We start from the raw sequence: 13,707 nt of genomic DNA, 5'->3' as shown, positions 1-13,707 counted from the left end.
CTGACTTCAGTCTGCACCCCACTTCCTCTACCCTAATGACTGACTGACTTCAGTCTGTACCCCACTTCCTCAGCCCACTGAAGCAGATGTAATAGAAAGTGCTGAACAGAACAGAGTCAAAGGGAATGAAAAGGGTAGACCTTGTGTAGGCCTGCCGTCAAAGCCTAGCAGTGTCAAGGTGCACAGGATGAGACACCCCTTTTCCTCCTATTACAACCAATCAACATAACGGAACATTAGGATTTATATCAATAGCAAATTGAAAGTAGTAACAACTTGAATTCATTCAATTCAATTTCTTTAGGAAACTAAGTTATTTGAAAGTAGTTATCAATTATTTAAAAAACTAATGTTCACAACAAGTGCTTTAGTTAAAAAATGATGCACTGTTGTCTCTTTTATTTTGTCAATACATGAAAGAAAAAGGTGAATGCAGAATTTAGACAAATCCAAGAGGTGTTTTACCTTTTCTGATTCCTTCTTTCCTGTCTTTTCCTCTAAAGACCTCATTTTAGGACAAGTAATGAATTTGAAACTATAACAATACTGTTGGTAGATCAACTCAAGACATTAGTAATGGATGTCAGGGTTAAAGGGCAACAGGCAAGCAACAAAAAGGAAAAGCCAAACATTACCATCACTTTGAGGAAAACTTAAAAATTACATTTCATTTTCAATACTTATAGAAAATACAGAGATCTAAACAAGAGCCCCTTTGATGGTTACACAAATACTGGACAGGAGAACCCTCCCTTTGCCCACCTTAATGTGTGTTTGTTTTGCAAATAAACTAGAAAGTAATACCTATCATTGGATTGTCAAGTTGATTTGGATGTGTGCATAAGCTTTCAGTATGTAGAGCTATTTAAGCTGTATGCGAGTGCAAGGAAGGAATAGAGCTGCCCAGCTTGTAGTCCTAAAAAACAGAAATGAGTTAGCATTTTCTACCTCTGCTTCATTGGCCCTTGCTGTGAGGGAAATTAATGGGGTTTGAGGTGACCACAGGCTTAGGAGAACTTATATATGTTTTGTTCTATGAGCAAATATCAGTCAGTTAACATGACCTTTATGGACTATGAAGCCTTTATGTGCTCAAAATAAGTCTGTTGCTAACTGTAATAGAATTGGAACAACAACATTAGGTTGCAAAAATGTTCCCGCCACTACTTAGCTAAACAAGTTTGTTAGCTTTCTGCTTACCAGGATGGTATATTGTTTTGCTCCAGCCTGCACCCATAGCTCTTCAGCGGGAAGGTGCTTGTTTTATCTCTTCCCGAACGGTGTTGTCAAGAGGAGACTTCGGGTATGTCTTATAAGGTAAGCTAAGCATGTTAGCTACGTTAGCTTGCTAGCTAGCTAGCTAGCATGGAATCTCCCTCCTGTCTTTGTACCCCTTTACAACTAACCAAACAATTTGGGGAGGCAAATATAACATACTAACTTACTGATAACACAACTAAGCCAGTCTCTGGCTGTCAATATCCAAGAGCTGTGTTCCACGGCTATTTAACCAGAGCTGTGTTCCACGGCTATTTAACCAGAGCTGTGTTACACGGCTATTTAACCAGAGCTGTGTTACACGGCTATTTAACTAGAGCTGTGTTACACGGCTATTTAACCAGAGCTGTGTTACACGGCTATTTAACCAGAGCTGTATTCCACGGCTATTTAACCAGAGCTGTGTTACACGGCTATTTAACCAGAGCTGTATTCCACGGCTATTTAACCAGAGCTGTATTCCACGGCTATTTAACCAGAGCTGTGTTACACGGCTATTTAACCAGAGCTGTGTTCCACGGCTATTTAACCAGAGCTGTGTTCCACGGCTATTTAACCAGAGCTGTATTCCACGGCTATTTAACCAGAGCTGTGTTACACGGCTATTTAACCAGAGCTGTGTTCCACGGCTATTTAACCAGAGCTGTATTCCACGGCTATTTAACCAGAGCTGTGTTACACGGCTATTTAACCAGAGCTGTGTTCCACGGCTATTTAACCAGAGCTGTGTTCCACGGCTATTTAACCATATCTGTGTTCCACGGCTATTTAACCAGAGCTGTGTTCCACGGCTATTTAACCAGAGCTGTGTTCCACGGCTATTTAACCAGAGCTGTGTTCCACGGCTATTTAACCAGAGCTGTGTTCCACGGCTATTTAACCAGAGCTGTGTTCCACGGCTATTTAACCAGAGCTGTATTCCACGGCTATTTAACCAGAGCTGTATTCCACGGCTATTTAACCAGAGCTGTGTTCCACGGCTATTTAACCAGAGCTGTGTTACACGGCTATTTAACCAGAGCTGTGTTCCACGGCTATTTAACCAGAGCTGTGTTACACGGCTATTTAACCAGAGCTGTGTTCCACGGCTATTTAACCATATCTGTGTTCCACGGCTATTTAACCAGAGCTGTGTTCCACGGCTATTTAACCAGAGCTGTGTTACACGGCTATTTAACCAGAGCTGTGTTCCACGGCTATTTAACCAGAGCTGTGTTCCACGGCTATTTAACCATATCTGTGTTCCACGGCTATTTAACCATATCTGTGTTCCACGGCTATTTAACCAGAGCTGTGTTCCACGGCTATTTAACCAGAGCTGTGTTCCACGGCTATTTAACCAGAGCTGTGTTCCACGGCTATTTAACCAGAGCTGTGTTCCACGGCTATTTAACCAGAGCTGTGTTCCACGGCTATTTAACCAGAGCTGTGTTCCACGGCTATTTAACCAGAGCTGTGTTCCACGGCTATTTAACCAGAGCTGTGTTCCACGGCTATTTAACCAGAGCTGTGTTCCACGGCTATTTAACCAGAGCTGTGTTACGCGGCTATTTAACCAGAGCTGTGTTCCACGGCTATTTAACCAGATTGTGGATGTCCATTTAGATGAAGCTGTGCATGCAGTGTATTTAACATGTTTACATGTCAGCACATTGGTAGCTTTATTTGATTACATAAATTCTTAAAAAATTCACAAAAATGTATTTTAGCTGATGAAGATTATCTCATAGAACAAAACAGAAGTTATTCTAAGCCTGTGTTATTTTCAGAGTTTAGACAACAAAACATGAATCTCCCCCATAGGCTTTGCCCACTTATCCTCCGTTAGTCCCTACAAAAAGACGCTGTTACTATTGCTCACTATGATTGTATTTACGAGTAGTGAGTACCACACTAAGGGATTTCACTGTGGAGATGCCTAGTTTGACTCAAGCTGATAGAGCGGGGTCCTGAGAATGGGGGTGGTAGGATGGGGGTGGTAGGGGGTCTCTCAGGAGGAGTAACAGAGTAAACCTACATCAGTGTTACAACTCCCAAATCTATCAACACCAAAGACAGACCAAAACAACCAACCATCCCTCCAGAAATATTACATCAAAATTCTGGCAAATCAGGTCATTTGTGACAAAGGGAGAACGACAGGGCTCAGCAGACAGAACTACATGATAACCTACCATTGGGCTCAGCAGACAGAACTACATGATAACCTACCATTGGGCTCGGCAGACAGAACTACATGATAACCTACCATTGGGCTCGGCAGACAGAACTACATGATAACCTACCATTGGGCTCAGCAGACAGAACTACATGATAACCTACCATTGGGCTCAGCAGACAGAACTACATGATAACCTACCATTGGGCTCGGCAGACAGAACTTCATGATAACCTACCATTGGGCTCGGCAGACAGAACTACATGATAACCTACCATTGGGCTCAGCAGACAGAACTACATGATAACCTACCATTGGGCTCAGCAGACAGAACTTCATGATAACCTACCATTGGGCTCAGCAGACAGAACTACATGATAACCTACCATTGGGCTCAGCAGACAGAACTACATGATAACCTACCATTGGGCTCAGCAGACAGAACTACATGATAACCTACCATTGGGCTCGGCAGACAGAACTACATGATAACCTACCATTGGGCTCGGCAGACAGAACTACATGATAACCTACCATTGGGCTCGGCAGACAGAACTTCATGATAACCTACCATTGGGCTCGGCAGACAGAACTACATGATAACCTACCATTGGGCTCAGCAGACAGAACTACATGATAACCTACCATTGGGCTCGGCAGACAGAACTACATGATAACCTACCATTGGGCTCGGCAGACAGAACTACATGATAACCTACCATTGGGCTCGGCAGACAGAACTACATGATAACCTACCATTGGGCTCGGCAGACAGAACTACATGATAACCTACCATTGGGCTCGGCAGACAGAACTACATGATAACCTACCATTGGGCTCAGCAGACAGAACTACATGATAACCTACCATTGGGCTCGGCAGACAGAACTTAACAACTCATGTTTGAGTGTGTGTTTTAGTTTGAAGTTGTTGTTCTATGTGAGAGCGCTGCTGGTGATGCCATATGCTCCTCAAGGGAAAAACGGCCTGAGTAAGTAACAACACTGTATCTGCCATTTAGCAGACGTTTTTATCCAAAGAGACTTTTAGTACATTTCACATACATGTGATGTGGGGAAATCGAACCCACTATCCTGGCGTTACAAGCGTAATGCTCTACCGACTGAGTGACAAGTGAGTTGTAACTACCAGCACCTAACTTCCTCACAGCTAGAGTGCTGCGACCCTCCACCAGCACGTGCTCCCTGCAGGTTCCTCACAGCTAGAGTGCTGCGACCCTCCACCAGCACGTGCTCCCTGCAGGTTCCTCACAGCTAAAGTGCTGCGACCCTCCACCAGCACGTGCTCCCTGCAGGTTCCTCACAGCTAGAATGCTGCGACCCTCCACCAGCACGTGCTCCCTGCAGGTTCCTCACAGCTAGAGTGCTGCGACCCTCCACCAGCACGTGCTCCCTGCAGGTTCCTCACAGCTAGAGTGCTGCGACCCTCCACCAGCACGTGCTCCCTGCAGGTTTTTCACTTACTTTGGTGTTCATACTCTGGGAGAACTCCAGTATGGTGTCCACTCTGGTCCAAGCATCCGGGTGCTCTTTCAGCTGGGTCAGAACCTCCTGAGCCATCCTTTGCTGCAATGCAGGAACAAGAATGGATGAAATCCGATTTTGAAACATAGAGTGTGTGCCTATCTCTCACACACACACACACACACACACACACACACACACACACACACACACACACACACACACACACACACACACACACACACACACACACACACACACACACACACACGCGCACACGGCCTAAAATGAACACCCGCCACCTGCCAAATGCGGGTAGACATTGGCATTGGCGAGTAAGATGTCCATTTCAAATCAAATCAAATTTGATTGGTCACATACACATAGTTAGTAGATGTTACTGCGAGTGTAGCGAAATGCTTATGCTTCTAGTTCCGACAGTGCAGTAATATCTAACAAGTAATCTAACAAATTCCACAACAACTACCTAATACACACACATCTAAAGGTATGGAATAAGAATATATACACTACCGTTCAAAAGTTTGGGGTCACTTAGAAATTTCCTTGTTTTTGAAAGAAAAGCACATTTTTTATCCATTAAAATAACATCAAATTGATCAGAAATACAGTGTAGACATTGCTAATGTTGTAAATGACTATTGTAGCTGGAAACGGCTGATTTATAACGGAATATCTACATAGGCGTACAGAGGCCCATTATCAGCAACCATCACTCCTGTGTTCCAATGGCACGTTGTGTTAGCTAATCCAAGTTTATCATTTTAAAAGGCTAATTGATCATTAGAAAACCCTTTTGCAATTATGTTAACACAGCTGAAAACTGTAGTTCTGATTAAAGAAGCAATAAAACAGGCTTTTAGACTAGTTGAGTATCTGGAGAATCAGCATTTCTGGGTTCGGTTACAGGCTCAAAATGGCCAGAAACAAAGAACTTTCTTCTGAAACTCATCAGTCTATTCTTGTTCTGAGAAATGAAGGCTATTCCATGCGAGAAATTACCAAGAAACTGAAGATCTCGTACAACGCTGTGTACTACTCCCTTCACAGAACAGTGCAAACTGGCTCTAACCAGAATAGAAAGAGGAGTGGGAGGCCGCGGTGCACAACTGAGCAAGAGGACACGTACATTAGAGTGTCTAGTTTGAGAAACAGACGCCTCACAAGTCCTCAACTGGCAGCTTCATTAAATAGTACCCACAAAACACCAGTCTCAACGTCAACAGTGAAGAGGAGACTCTGGGATGCTGGGAGTTGCAAAGAAAAAGCCATATCTCAGACTGGCCAATAAAAAGAAAACATTAAGATGGGCAAAAGAACACAGACACTGGACAGAGGAACTCTGCCTAGAAGGCCAGCTAGCATAATTGCAAAAGGGTTTTCTAATGATCAATTAGCGTTTTAAAATGATAAACTTGGATTAGCTAACACAACGTGCCATTGGAACACAGGAGTGATGGTTGCTGATAATCGGTCTCTGTACGCCTATGTAGATATTCCATTAAAAAAATAAATCAGCCGTTTCCAGCTACAATAGTCATTTACAACATTAACAATGTCTACACTGTATTTCTGATCAATTTGATGTTATTTTAATGAACAAAAAAAATGTGCTTTTCTTTCTAAAACAAGAACATTTCTAAGTGACCCCAAACTTTTGAACGTAGTGTATATATAAACGTCGGCATATTGGTTAAAAAAATGAAATAAATAAGAAATATACCAGCCACATTACTTCTTACTATTAATACATTTATTATTTTAGAAACATTATAAAGCATTCTCATTCATTTCTGCCATTTTTAACAGAAAAATATATATATTTTGTCTGGTAAAAAATCTGTGTCCGGTACATTTTATGCCCTGCACACCCACTCCACATTTAAAAAGGCAGATGCATTTCAACTTAAACCCCTCACCAATGACAGAGTGTGATAGAAAAGATGTCCTGTTCATACGTCACCATTTCAAACATTATTTTCTGCAATAATAACTTGTTTCACTCCCTGTTCTTCTATCTGTCCCCAAAAAGTTAGAAGTAAAACTTAGTAAGGCACCTGGGCAAGCGACCATCATAGCAAAATTACAAATCCTGCAAAACTCCACCAGCTTTGTGGTTACTTGACAACTTTTAGTCATTTAGCAGACACTCTTATCCAGAGTGACTTACAGTCAGTACATTCATCTACAGATAGCTAGGTGGGACAACCACACATCTCAGTCATAGTCAGTACATTTGTCCTCAATAAAGTAGCTATCAGGAAAGTCAGTGGTAGTAAGGGGGGAAGTCAGTGGTAGTAAGGGGGGAAGTCAGTGGTAGTAAGGGGGGAAGTCAGTGGTAGTAAGGGGGTAAAGTCAGTGGTAGTAAGGGGTAAAGTCAGTGGTAGTAAGGGGTAAAGTCAGTGGTAGTAAGGGGTAAAGTCAGTGGTAGTAAGGGGGGAAGGTCAGTGGTAGTAAGGGGGTAAAGTCAGTGGTAGTAAGGGGGGAAAGTCAGTGGTAGTAAGGGGGTAAAGTCAGTGGTAGTAAGGGGTAAAGTCAGTGGTAGTAAGGGGGTAAAGTCAGTGGTAGTAAGGGGTAAAGTCAGTGGTAGTAAGGGGGTAAAGTCAGTGGTAGTAAGGGGGGAAAGTCAGTGGTAGTAAGGGGGTAAAGTCAGTGGTAGTAAGGGGGTAAAGTCAGTGGTAGTAAGGGGTAAAGTCAGTGCTAGTAAGGGGGGAAAGGCAGTGGTGGTAAGGGGGAAGTCAGTGGTAGTAAGGGGGGAAAGTCAGAGGTAGTAAGGGGGGAAAGGTGGTAGTAAGGGGGGAAGTCAGTGGTAGTAAGGGGGGAAAGTCAGTGGTAGTAAGGGGGGAAAGTCAGTGGTAGTAAGGGGGGAAGTCAGTGGTAGTAAGGGGGAAAGTCAGTGGTAGTAAGGGGGGAAGTCAGTGGTAGTAAGGGGGGAAAGTCAGTGGTAGTAAGGGGGGAAAGTCAGTGGTAGTAAGGGGGGAAAGTCAGTGGTAGTAAGGGGGGAAGGTGGTAGTAAGGGGGGGAAGTCAGTGGTAGTAAGGGGGGAAAGTCAGTGGTAGTAAGGGGGGAAGTCAGTGGTAGTAAGGGGGGAAAGTCAGTGGTAGTAAGGGGGGAAGTCAGTGGTAGTAAGGGGGGAAAGTCAGTGGTAGTAAGGGGGGAAAGTCAGTGGTAGTAAGGGGGAAAGTCAGTGGTAGTAAGGGGGGAAGTCAGTGGTAGTAAGGGGGGAAGTCAGTGGTAGTAAGGGGGGAAGTCAGTGGTAGTAAGGGGGGAAGTCAGTGGTAGTAAGGGGGAAGTCAGTGGTAGTAAGGGGGGAAAGTCAGTGGTAGTAAGGGGGGAAAGTCAGTGGTAGTAAGGGGGGAAAGTCAGTGGTAGTAAGGGGGGAAGTCAGTGGTAGTAAGGGGGGAAAGTCAGTGGTAGTAAGGGGTAAAGTCAGTGGTAGTAAGGGGGGAAAGTCAGTGGTAGTAAGGGGGGAAGTCAGTGGTAGTAAGGGGGGAAAGTCAGTGGTAGTAAGGGGGGAAGTCAGTGGTAGTAAGGGGGGAAATTCAGTGGTAGTAAGGGGTAAAGTCAGTGGTAGTAAGGGGGGAAAGTCAGTGGTAGTAACGGGGGAAAGTCAGTGGTAGTAAGGGGTAAAGTCAGTGGTAGTAAGGGGGGAAGTCAGTGGTAGTAAGGGGGGAAGTCAGTGGTAGTAAGGGGGTAAAGTCAGTGGTAGTAAGGGGTAAAGTCAGTGGTAGTAAGGGGTAAAGTCAGTGGTAGTAAGGGGTAAAGTCAGTGGTAGTAAGGGGGGAAGGTCAGTGGTAGTAAGGGGGTAAAGTCAGTGGTAGTAAGGGGGGAAAGTCAGTGGTAGTAAGGGGGTAAAGTCAGTGGTAGTAAGGGGGTAAAGTCAGTGGTAGTAAGGGGGTAAAGTCAGTGGTAGTAAGGGGGAAAGTCAGTGGTAGTAAGGGGGTAAAGTCAGTGGTAGTAAGGGGGGAAAGTCAGTGGTAGTAAGGGGGTAAAGTCAGTGGTAGTAAGGGGGTAAAGTCAGTGGTAGTAAGGGGGTAAAGTCAGTGGTAGTAAGGGGGGAAAGTCAGTGGTAGTAAGGGGGGAAGTCAGTGGTAGTAAGGGGGGAAAGTCAGTGGTAGTAAGGGGGGAAAGTCAGTGGTAGTAAGGGGGGAAGTCAGTGGTAGTAAGGGGGGAAAGTCAGTGGTAGTAAGGGGGGAAAGTCAGTGGTAGTAAGGGGGGAAGTCAGTGGTAGTAAGGGGGAAGTCAGTGGTAGTAAGGGGGGAAGGTGGTAGTAAGGGGGGAAGTCAGTGGTAGTAAGGGGGGAAGTCAGTGGTAGTAAGGGGGAAGTCAGTGGAAGTAAAGTCAGTGGTAGTAAGGGGGAAAGTCAGTGGTAGTAAGGGGGGAAAGTCAGTGGTAGTAAGGGGGGAAGTCAGTGGTAGTAAGGGGGAAAGTCAGTGGTAGTAAGGGGGGAAAGTCAGTGGTAGTAAGGGGGTAAAGTCAGTGGTAGTAAGGGGGGAAAGTCAGTGGTAGTAAGGGGGTAAAGTCAGTGGTAGTAAGGGGGGAAAGTCAGTGGTAGTAAGGGGGAAAGTCAGTGGTAGTAAGGGGGGAAAGTCAGTGGTAGTAAGGGGGGAAAGTCAGTGGTAGTAAGGGGGGAAAGTCAGTGGTAGTAAGGGGGGAAAGTCAGTGGTAGTAAGGGGGGAAAGTCAGTGGTAGTAAGGGGGGAAAGTCAGTGGTAGTAAGGGGGGAAAGTCAGTGGTAGTAAGGGGGGAAAGTCAGTGGTAGTAAGGGGGGAAAGTCAGTGGTAGTAAGGGGGGAAAGTCAGTGGTAGTAAGGGGGGAAAGTCAGTGGTAGTAAGGGGGGAAGTCAGTGGTAGTAAGGGGGGAAAGTCAGTGGTAGTAAGGGGGGAAAGTCAGTGGTAGTAAGGGGGAAAGTCAGTGGTAGTAAGGGGGGAAGTCAGTGGTAGGAAGTCAGTGGTAGTAAGGGGGAAGTCAGTGGTAGTAAGGGGGGAAGTCAGTGGTAGTAAGGGGGGAAGTCAGTGGTAGTAAGGGGGAAGTCAGTGGTAGTAAGGGGGGAAAGTCAGTGGTAGTAAGGGGGGAAAGTCAGTGGTAGTAAGGGGGGAAAGTCAGTGGTAGTAAGGGGGGAAGTCAGTGGTAGTAAGGGGGGAAAGTCAGTGGTAGTAAGGGGTAAAGTCAGTGGTAGTAAGGGGGGAAAGTCAGTGGTAGTAAGGGGGGAAGTCAGTGGTAGTAAGGGGGGAAAGTCAGTGGTAGTAAGGGGGGAAGTCAGTGGTAGTAAGGGGGGAAAGTCAGTGGTAGTAAGGGGTAAAGTCAGTGGTAGGGAAAGTCAGTGGTAGTAAGGGGGGAAAGTCAGTGGTAGTAAGGGGGGAAAGTCAGTGGTAGTAAGGGGGGAAAGTCAGTGGTAGTAAGGGGGGAAGTCAGTGGTAGTAAGGGGGAAAGTCAGTGGTAGTAAGGGGGGAAGTCAGTGGTAGTAAGGGGGGAAAGTCAGTGGTAGTAAGGGGGGAAAGTCAGTGGTAGTAAGGGGGGAAAGTCAGTGGTAGTAAGGGGGGAAAGTCAGTGGTAGTAAGGGGGGAAAGTCAGTGGTAGTAAGGGGGGAAAGTCAGTGGTAGTAAGGGGGGAAAGTCAGTGGTAGTAAGAAGGGGGTAAAGTCAGTGGTAGTAAGGGGGAAAGTCAGTGGTAGTAAGGGGGAAAGTCAGTGGTAGTAAGGGGGGAAAGTCAGTGGTAGTAAGGGGGGAAGTCAGTGGTAGTAAGGGGGAAAGTCAGTGGTAGTAAGGGGGGAAAGTCAGTGGTAGTAAGGGGGGAAAGTCAGTGGTAGTAAGGGGGGAAAGTCAGTGGTAGTAAGGGGGGAAAGTCAGTGGTAGTAAGGGGGGAAAGTCAGTGGTAGTAAGGGGGTAAAGTCAGTGGTAGTAAGGGGGGAAAGTCAGTGGTAGTAAGGGGGGAAAGTCAGTGGTAGTAAGGGGGGAAGTCAGTGGTAGTAAGGGGGGAAGTCAGTGGTAGTAAGGGGGAAGAAAGTCAGTGGTAGTAAGGGGGTAAAGTCAGTGGTAGTAAGGGGGGAAGGTGGTAGTAAGGGGGGAAAGTCAGTGGTAGTAAGGGGGGAAAGTCAGTGGTAGTAAGGGGGGAAAGTCAGTGGTAGTAAGGGGGGAAGTCAGTGGTAGTAAGGGGGGAAGTCAGTGGTAGTAAGGGGGGAAGTCAGTGGTAGTAAGGGGGGAAGTCAGTGGTAGTAAGGGGGGAAGTCAGTGGTAGTAAGGGGGGAAGTCAGTGGTAGTAAGGGGGGAAAGTCAGTGGTAGTAAGGGGGGAAAGTCAGTGGTAGTAAGGGGGGAAAGTCAGTGGTAGTAAGGGGGGAAGTCAGTGGTAGTAAGGGGGGAAAGTCAGTGGTAGTAAGGGGGGAAAGTCAGTGGTAGGGGTAGTAGGGGGGAAAGTCAGTGGTAGTAAGGGGGGAAAGTCAGTGGTAGTAAGGGGGGAAGTCAGTGGTAGTAAGGGGGGAAAGTCAGTGGTAGTAAGGGGGGAAAGTCAGTGGTAGTAAGGGGGGAAAGTCAGTGGTAGTAAGGGGGAAAGTCAGTGGTAGTAAGGGGGAAAGTCAGTGGTAGTAAGGGGGGAAAGTCAGTGGTAGTAAGGGGGGAAAGTCAGTGGTAGTAAGGGGGGAAAGTCAGTGGTAGTAAGGGGGGAAAGTCAGTGGTAGTAAGGGGGGAAAGTCAGTGGTAGTAAGGGGGGAAAGTCAGTGGTAGTAAGGGGGGAAAGTCAGTGGTAGTAAGGGGGGAAAGTCAGTGGTAGTAAGGGGGGAAAGTCAGTGGTAGTAAGGGGGGAAGTCAGTGGTAGTAAGGGGGAAAGTCAGTGGTAGTAAGGGGGGAAAGTCAGTGGTAGTAAGGGGGGAAAGTCAGTGGTAGTAAGGGGGGAAGTCAGTGGTAGTAAGGGGGGAAAGTCAGTGGTAGTAAGGGGGGAAAGTCAGTGGTAGTAAGGGGGGAAAGTCAGTGGTAGTAAGGGGGGAAAGTCAGTGGTAGTAAGGGGGGAAAGTCAGTGGTAGTAAGGGGGGAAAGTCAGTGGTAGTAAGGGGGGAAAGTCAGTGGTAGTAAGGGGGGAAAGTCAGTGGTAGTAAGGGGGGAAAGTCAGTGGTAGTAAGGGGGGAAAGTCAGTGGTAGTAAGGGGGGAAAGTCAGTGGTAGTAAGGGGGGAAAGTCAGTGGTAGTAAGGGGGGAAAGTCAGTGGTAGTAAGGGGGGAAAGTCAGTGGTAGTAAGGGGGGAAAGTCAGTGGTAGTAAGGGGGGAAAGTCAGTGGTAGTAAGGGGGGAAGTCAGTGGTAGTAAGGGGGGAAGTCAGTGGTAGTAAGGGGGGAAGTCAGTGGTAGTAAGGGGGGAAAGTCAGTGGTAGTAAGGGGGGAAGTCAGTGGTAGTAAGGGGGGAAGTCAGTGGTAGTAAGGGGGGAAGTCAGTGGTAGTAAGGGGGGAAGTCAGTGGTAGTAAGGGGGGAAAGTCAGTGGTAGTAAGGGGGGAAAGTCAGTGGTAGTAAGGGGGGAAAGTCAGTGGTAGTAAGGGGGGAAAGTCAGTGGTAGTAAGGGGGGAAAGTCAGTGGTAGTAAGGGGGGAAAGTCAGTGGTAGTAAGGGGGGAAAGTCAGTGGTAGTAAGGGGGGAAAGTCAGTGGTAGTAAGGGGGGAAGTCAGTGGTAGTAAGGGGGGAAAGTCAGTGGTAGTAAGGGGGGAAGTCAGTGGTAGTAAGGGGGGAAAGTCAGTGGTAGTAAGGGGGGAAAGTCAGTGGTAGTAAGGGGGAAAGTCAGTGGTAGTAAGGGGGGAAGTCAGTGGTAGTAAGGGGGGAAAGTCAGTGGTAGTAAGGGGGGAAGTCAGTGGTAGTAAGGGGGGAAGTCAGTGGTAGTAAGGGGGGAAAGTCAGTGGTAGTAAGGGGGGAAAGTCAGTGGTAGTAAGGGGGGAAAGTCAGTGGTAGTAAGGGGGGAAAGTCAGTGGTAGTAAGGGGGGAAAGTCAGTGGTAGTAAGGGGGGAAAGTCAGTGGTAGTAAGGGGGGAAAGTCAGTGGTAGTAAGGGGGGAAAGTCAGTGGTAGTAAGGGGGGAAAGTCAGTGGTAGTAAGGGGGGAAGTCAGTGGTAGTAAGGGGGGAAAGTCAGTGGTAGTAAGGGGGAAAGTCAGTGGTAGTAAGGGGGGAAAGTCAGTGGTAGTAAGGGGGGAAGTCAGTGGTAGTAAGGGGGGAAAGTCAGTGGTAGTAAGGGGGAAAGTCAGTGGTAGTAAGGGGGGAAAGTCAGTGGTAGTAAGGGGGGAAAGTCAGTGGTAGGGGGGGAAAGTCAGTGGTAGTAAGGGGGGAAAGTCAGTGGTAGTAAGGGGGGAAAGTCAGTGGTAGTAAGGGGGGAAAGTCAGTGGTAGTAAGGGGGGAAAGTCAGTGGTAGTAAGGGGGTAAAGTCAGTGGTAGTAAGGGGGGAAGGTGGTAGTAAGGGGGGAAAGTCAGTGGTAGTAAGGGGGGAAAGTCAGTGGTAGTAAGGGGGGAAAGTCAGTGGTAGTAAGGGGGAAAGTCAGTGGTAGTAAGGGGGGAAAGTCAGTGGTAGTAAGGGGGGAAGTCAGTGGTAGTAAGGGGGGAAAGTCAGTGGTAGTAAGGGGGGAAAGTCAGTGGTAGTAAGGGGGGAAAGTCAGTGGTAGTAAGGGGGGAAGTCAGTGGTAGTAAGGGGGGAAAGTCAGTGGTAGTAAGGGGGGAAGTCAGTGGTAGTAAGGGGGGAAGTCAGTGGTAGTAAGGGGGAAAGTCAGTGGTAGTAAGGGGGGAAAGTCAGTGGTAGTAAGGGGGGA

The 13,707-nt window shown here is 47.0% G+C and overlaps 1 protein-coding gene across 3 annotated transcripts in view; it reads right to left on the bottom strand.

Annotated features, from left to right (window-relative positions):
- The window catches only part of LOC145861743 (exportin-1), a 113,499-nt gene that overhangs the window by 84,933 nt on the left and 14,859 nt on the right, over positions 1-13,707 (bottom strand). For all 3 annotated transcript variants that reach the window (XM_082964949.1, XM_082964948.1, XM_082964950.1), the window contains exon 3: positions 4,921-5,022. In XM_082964949.1, coding sequence (XP_082821075.1) covers positions 4,921-5,022 — 102 coding nt within the window. The remainder of the gene's footprint in view (positions 1-4,920; positions 5,023-13,707) is intronic.

The sequence above is a fragment of the Salmo salar genome, chromosome 18 (genome assembly GCF_965601325.2).
Source record: "Salmo salar chromosome 18, fSalSal1, whole genome shotgun sequence".
Classification (NCBI taxonomy): domain Eukaryota; kingdom Metazoa; phylum Chordata; class Actinopteri; order Salmoniformes; family Salmonidae; genus Salmo; species Salmo salar.
This window is presented reverse-complemented; position numbering and strand designations above follow the sequence as displayed.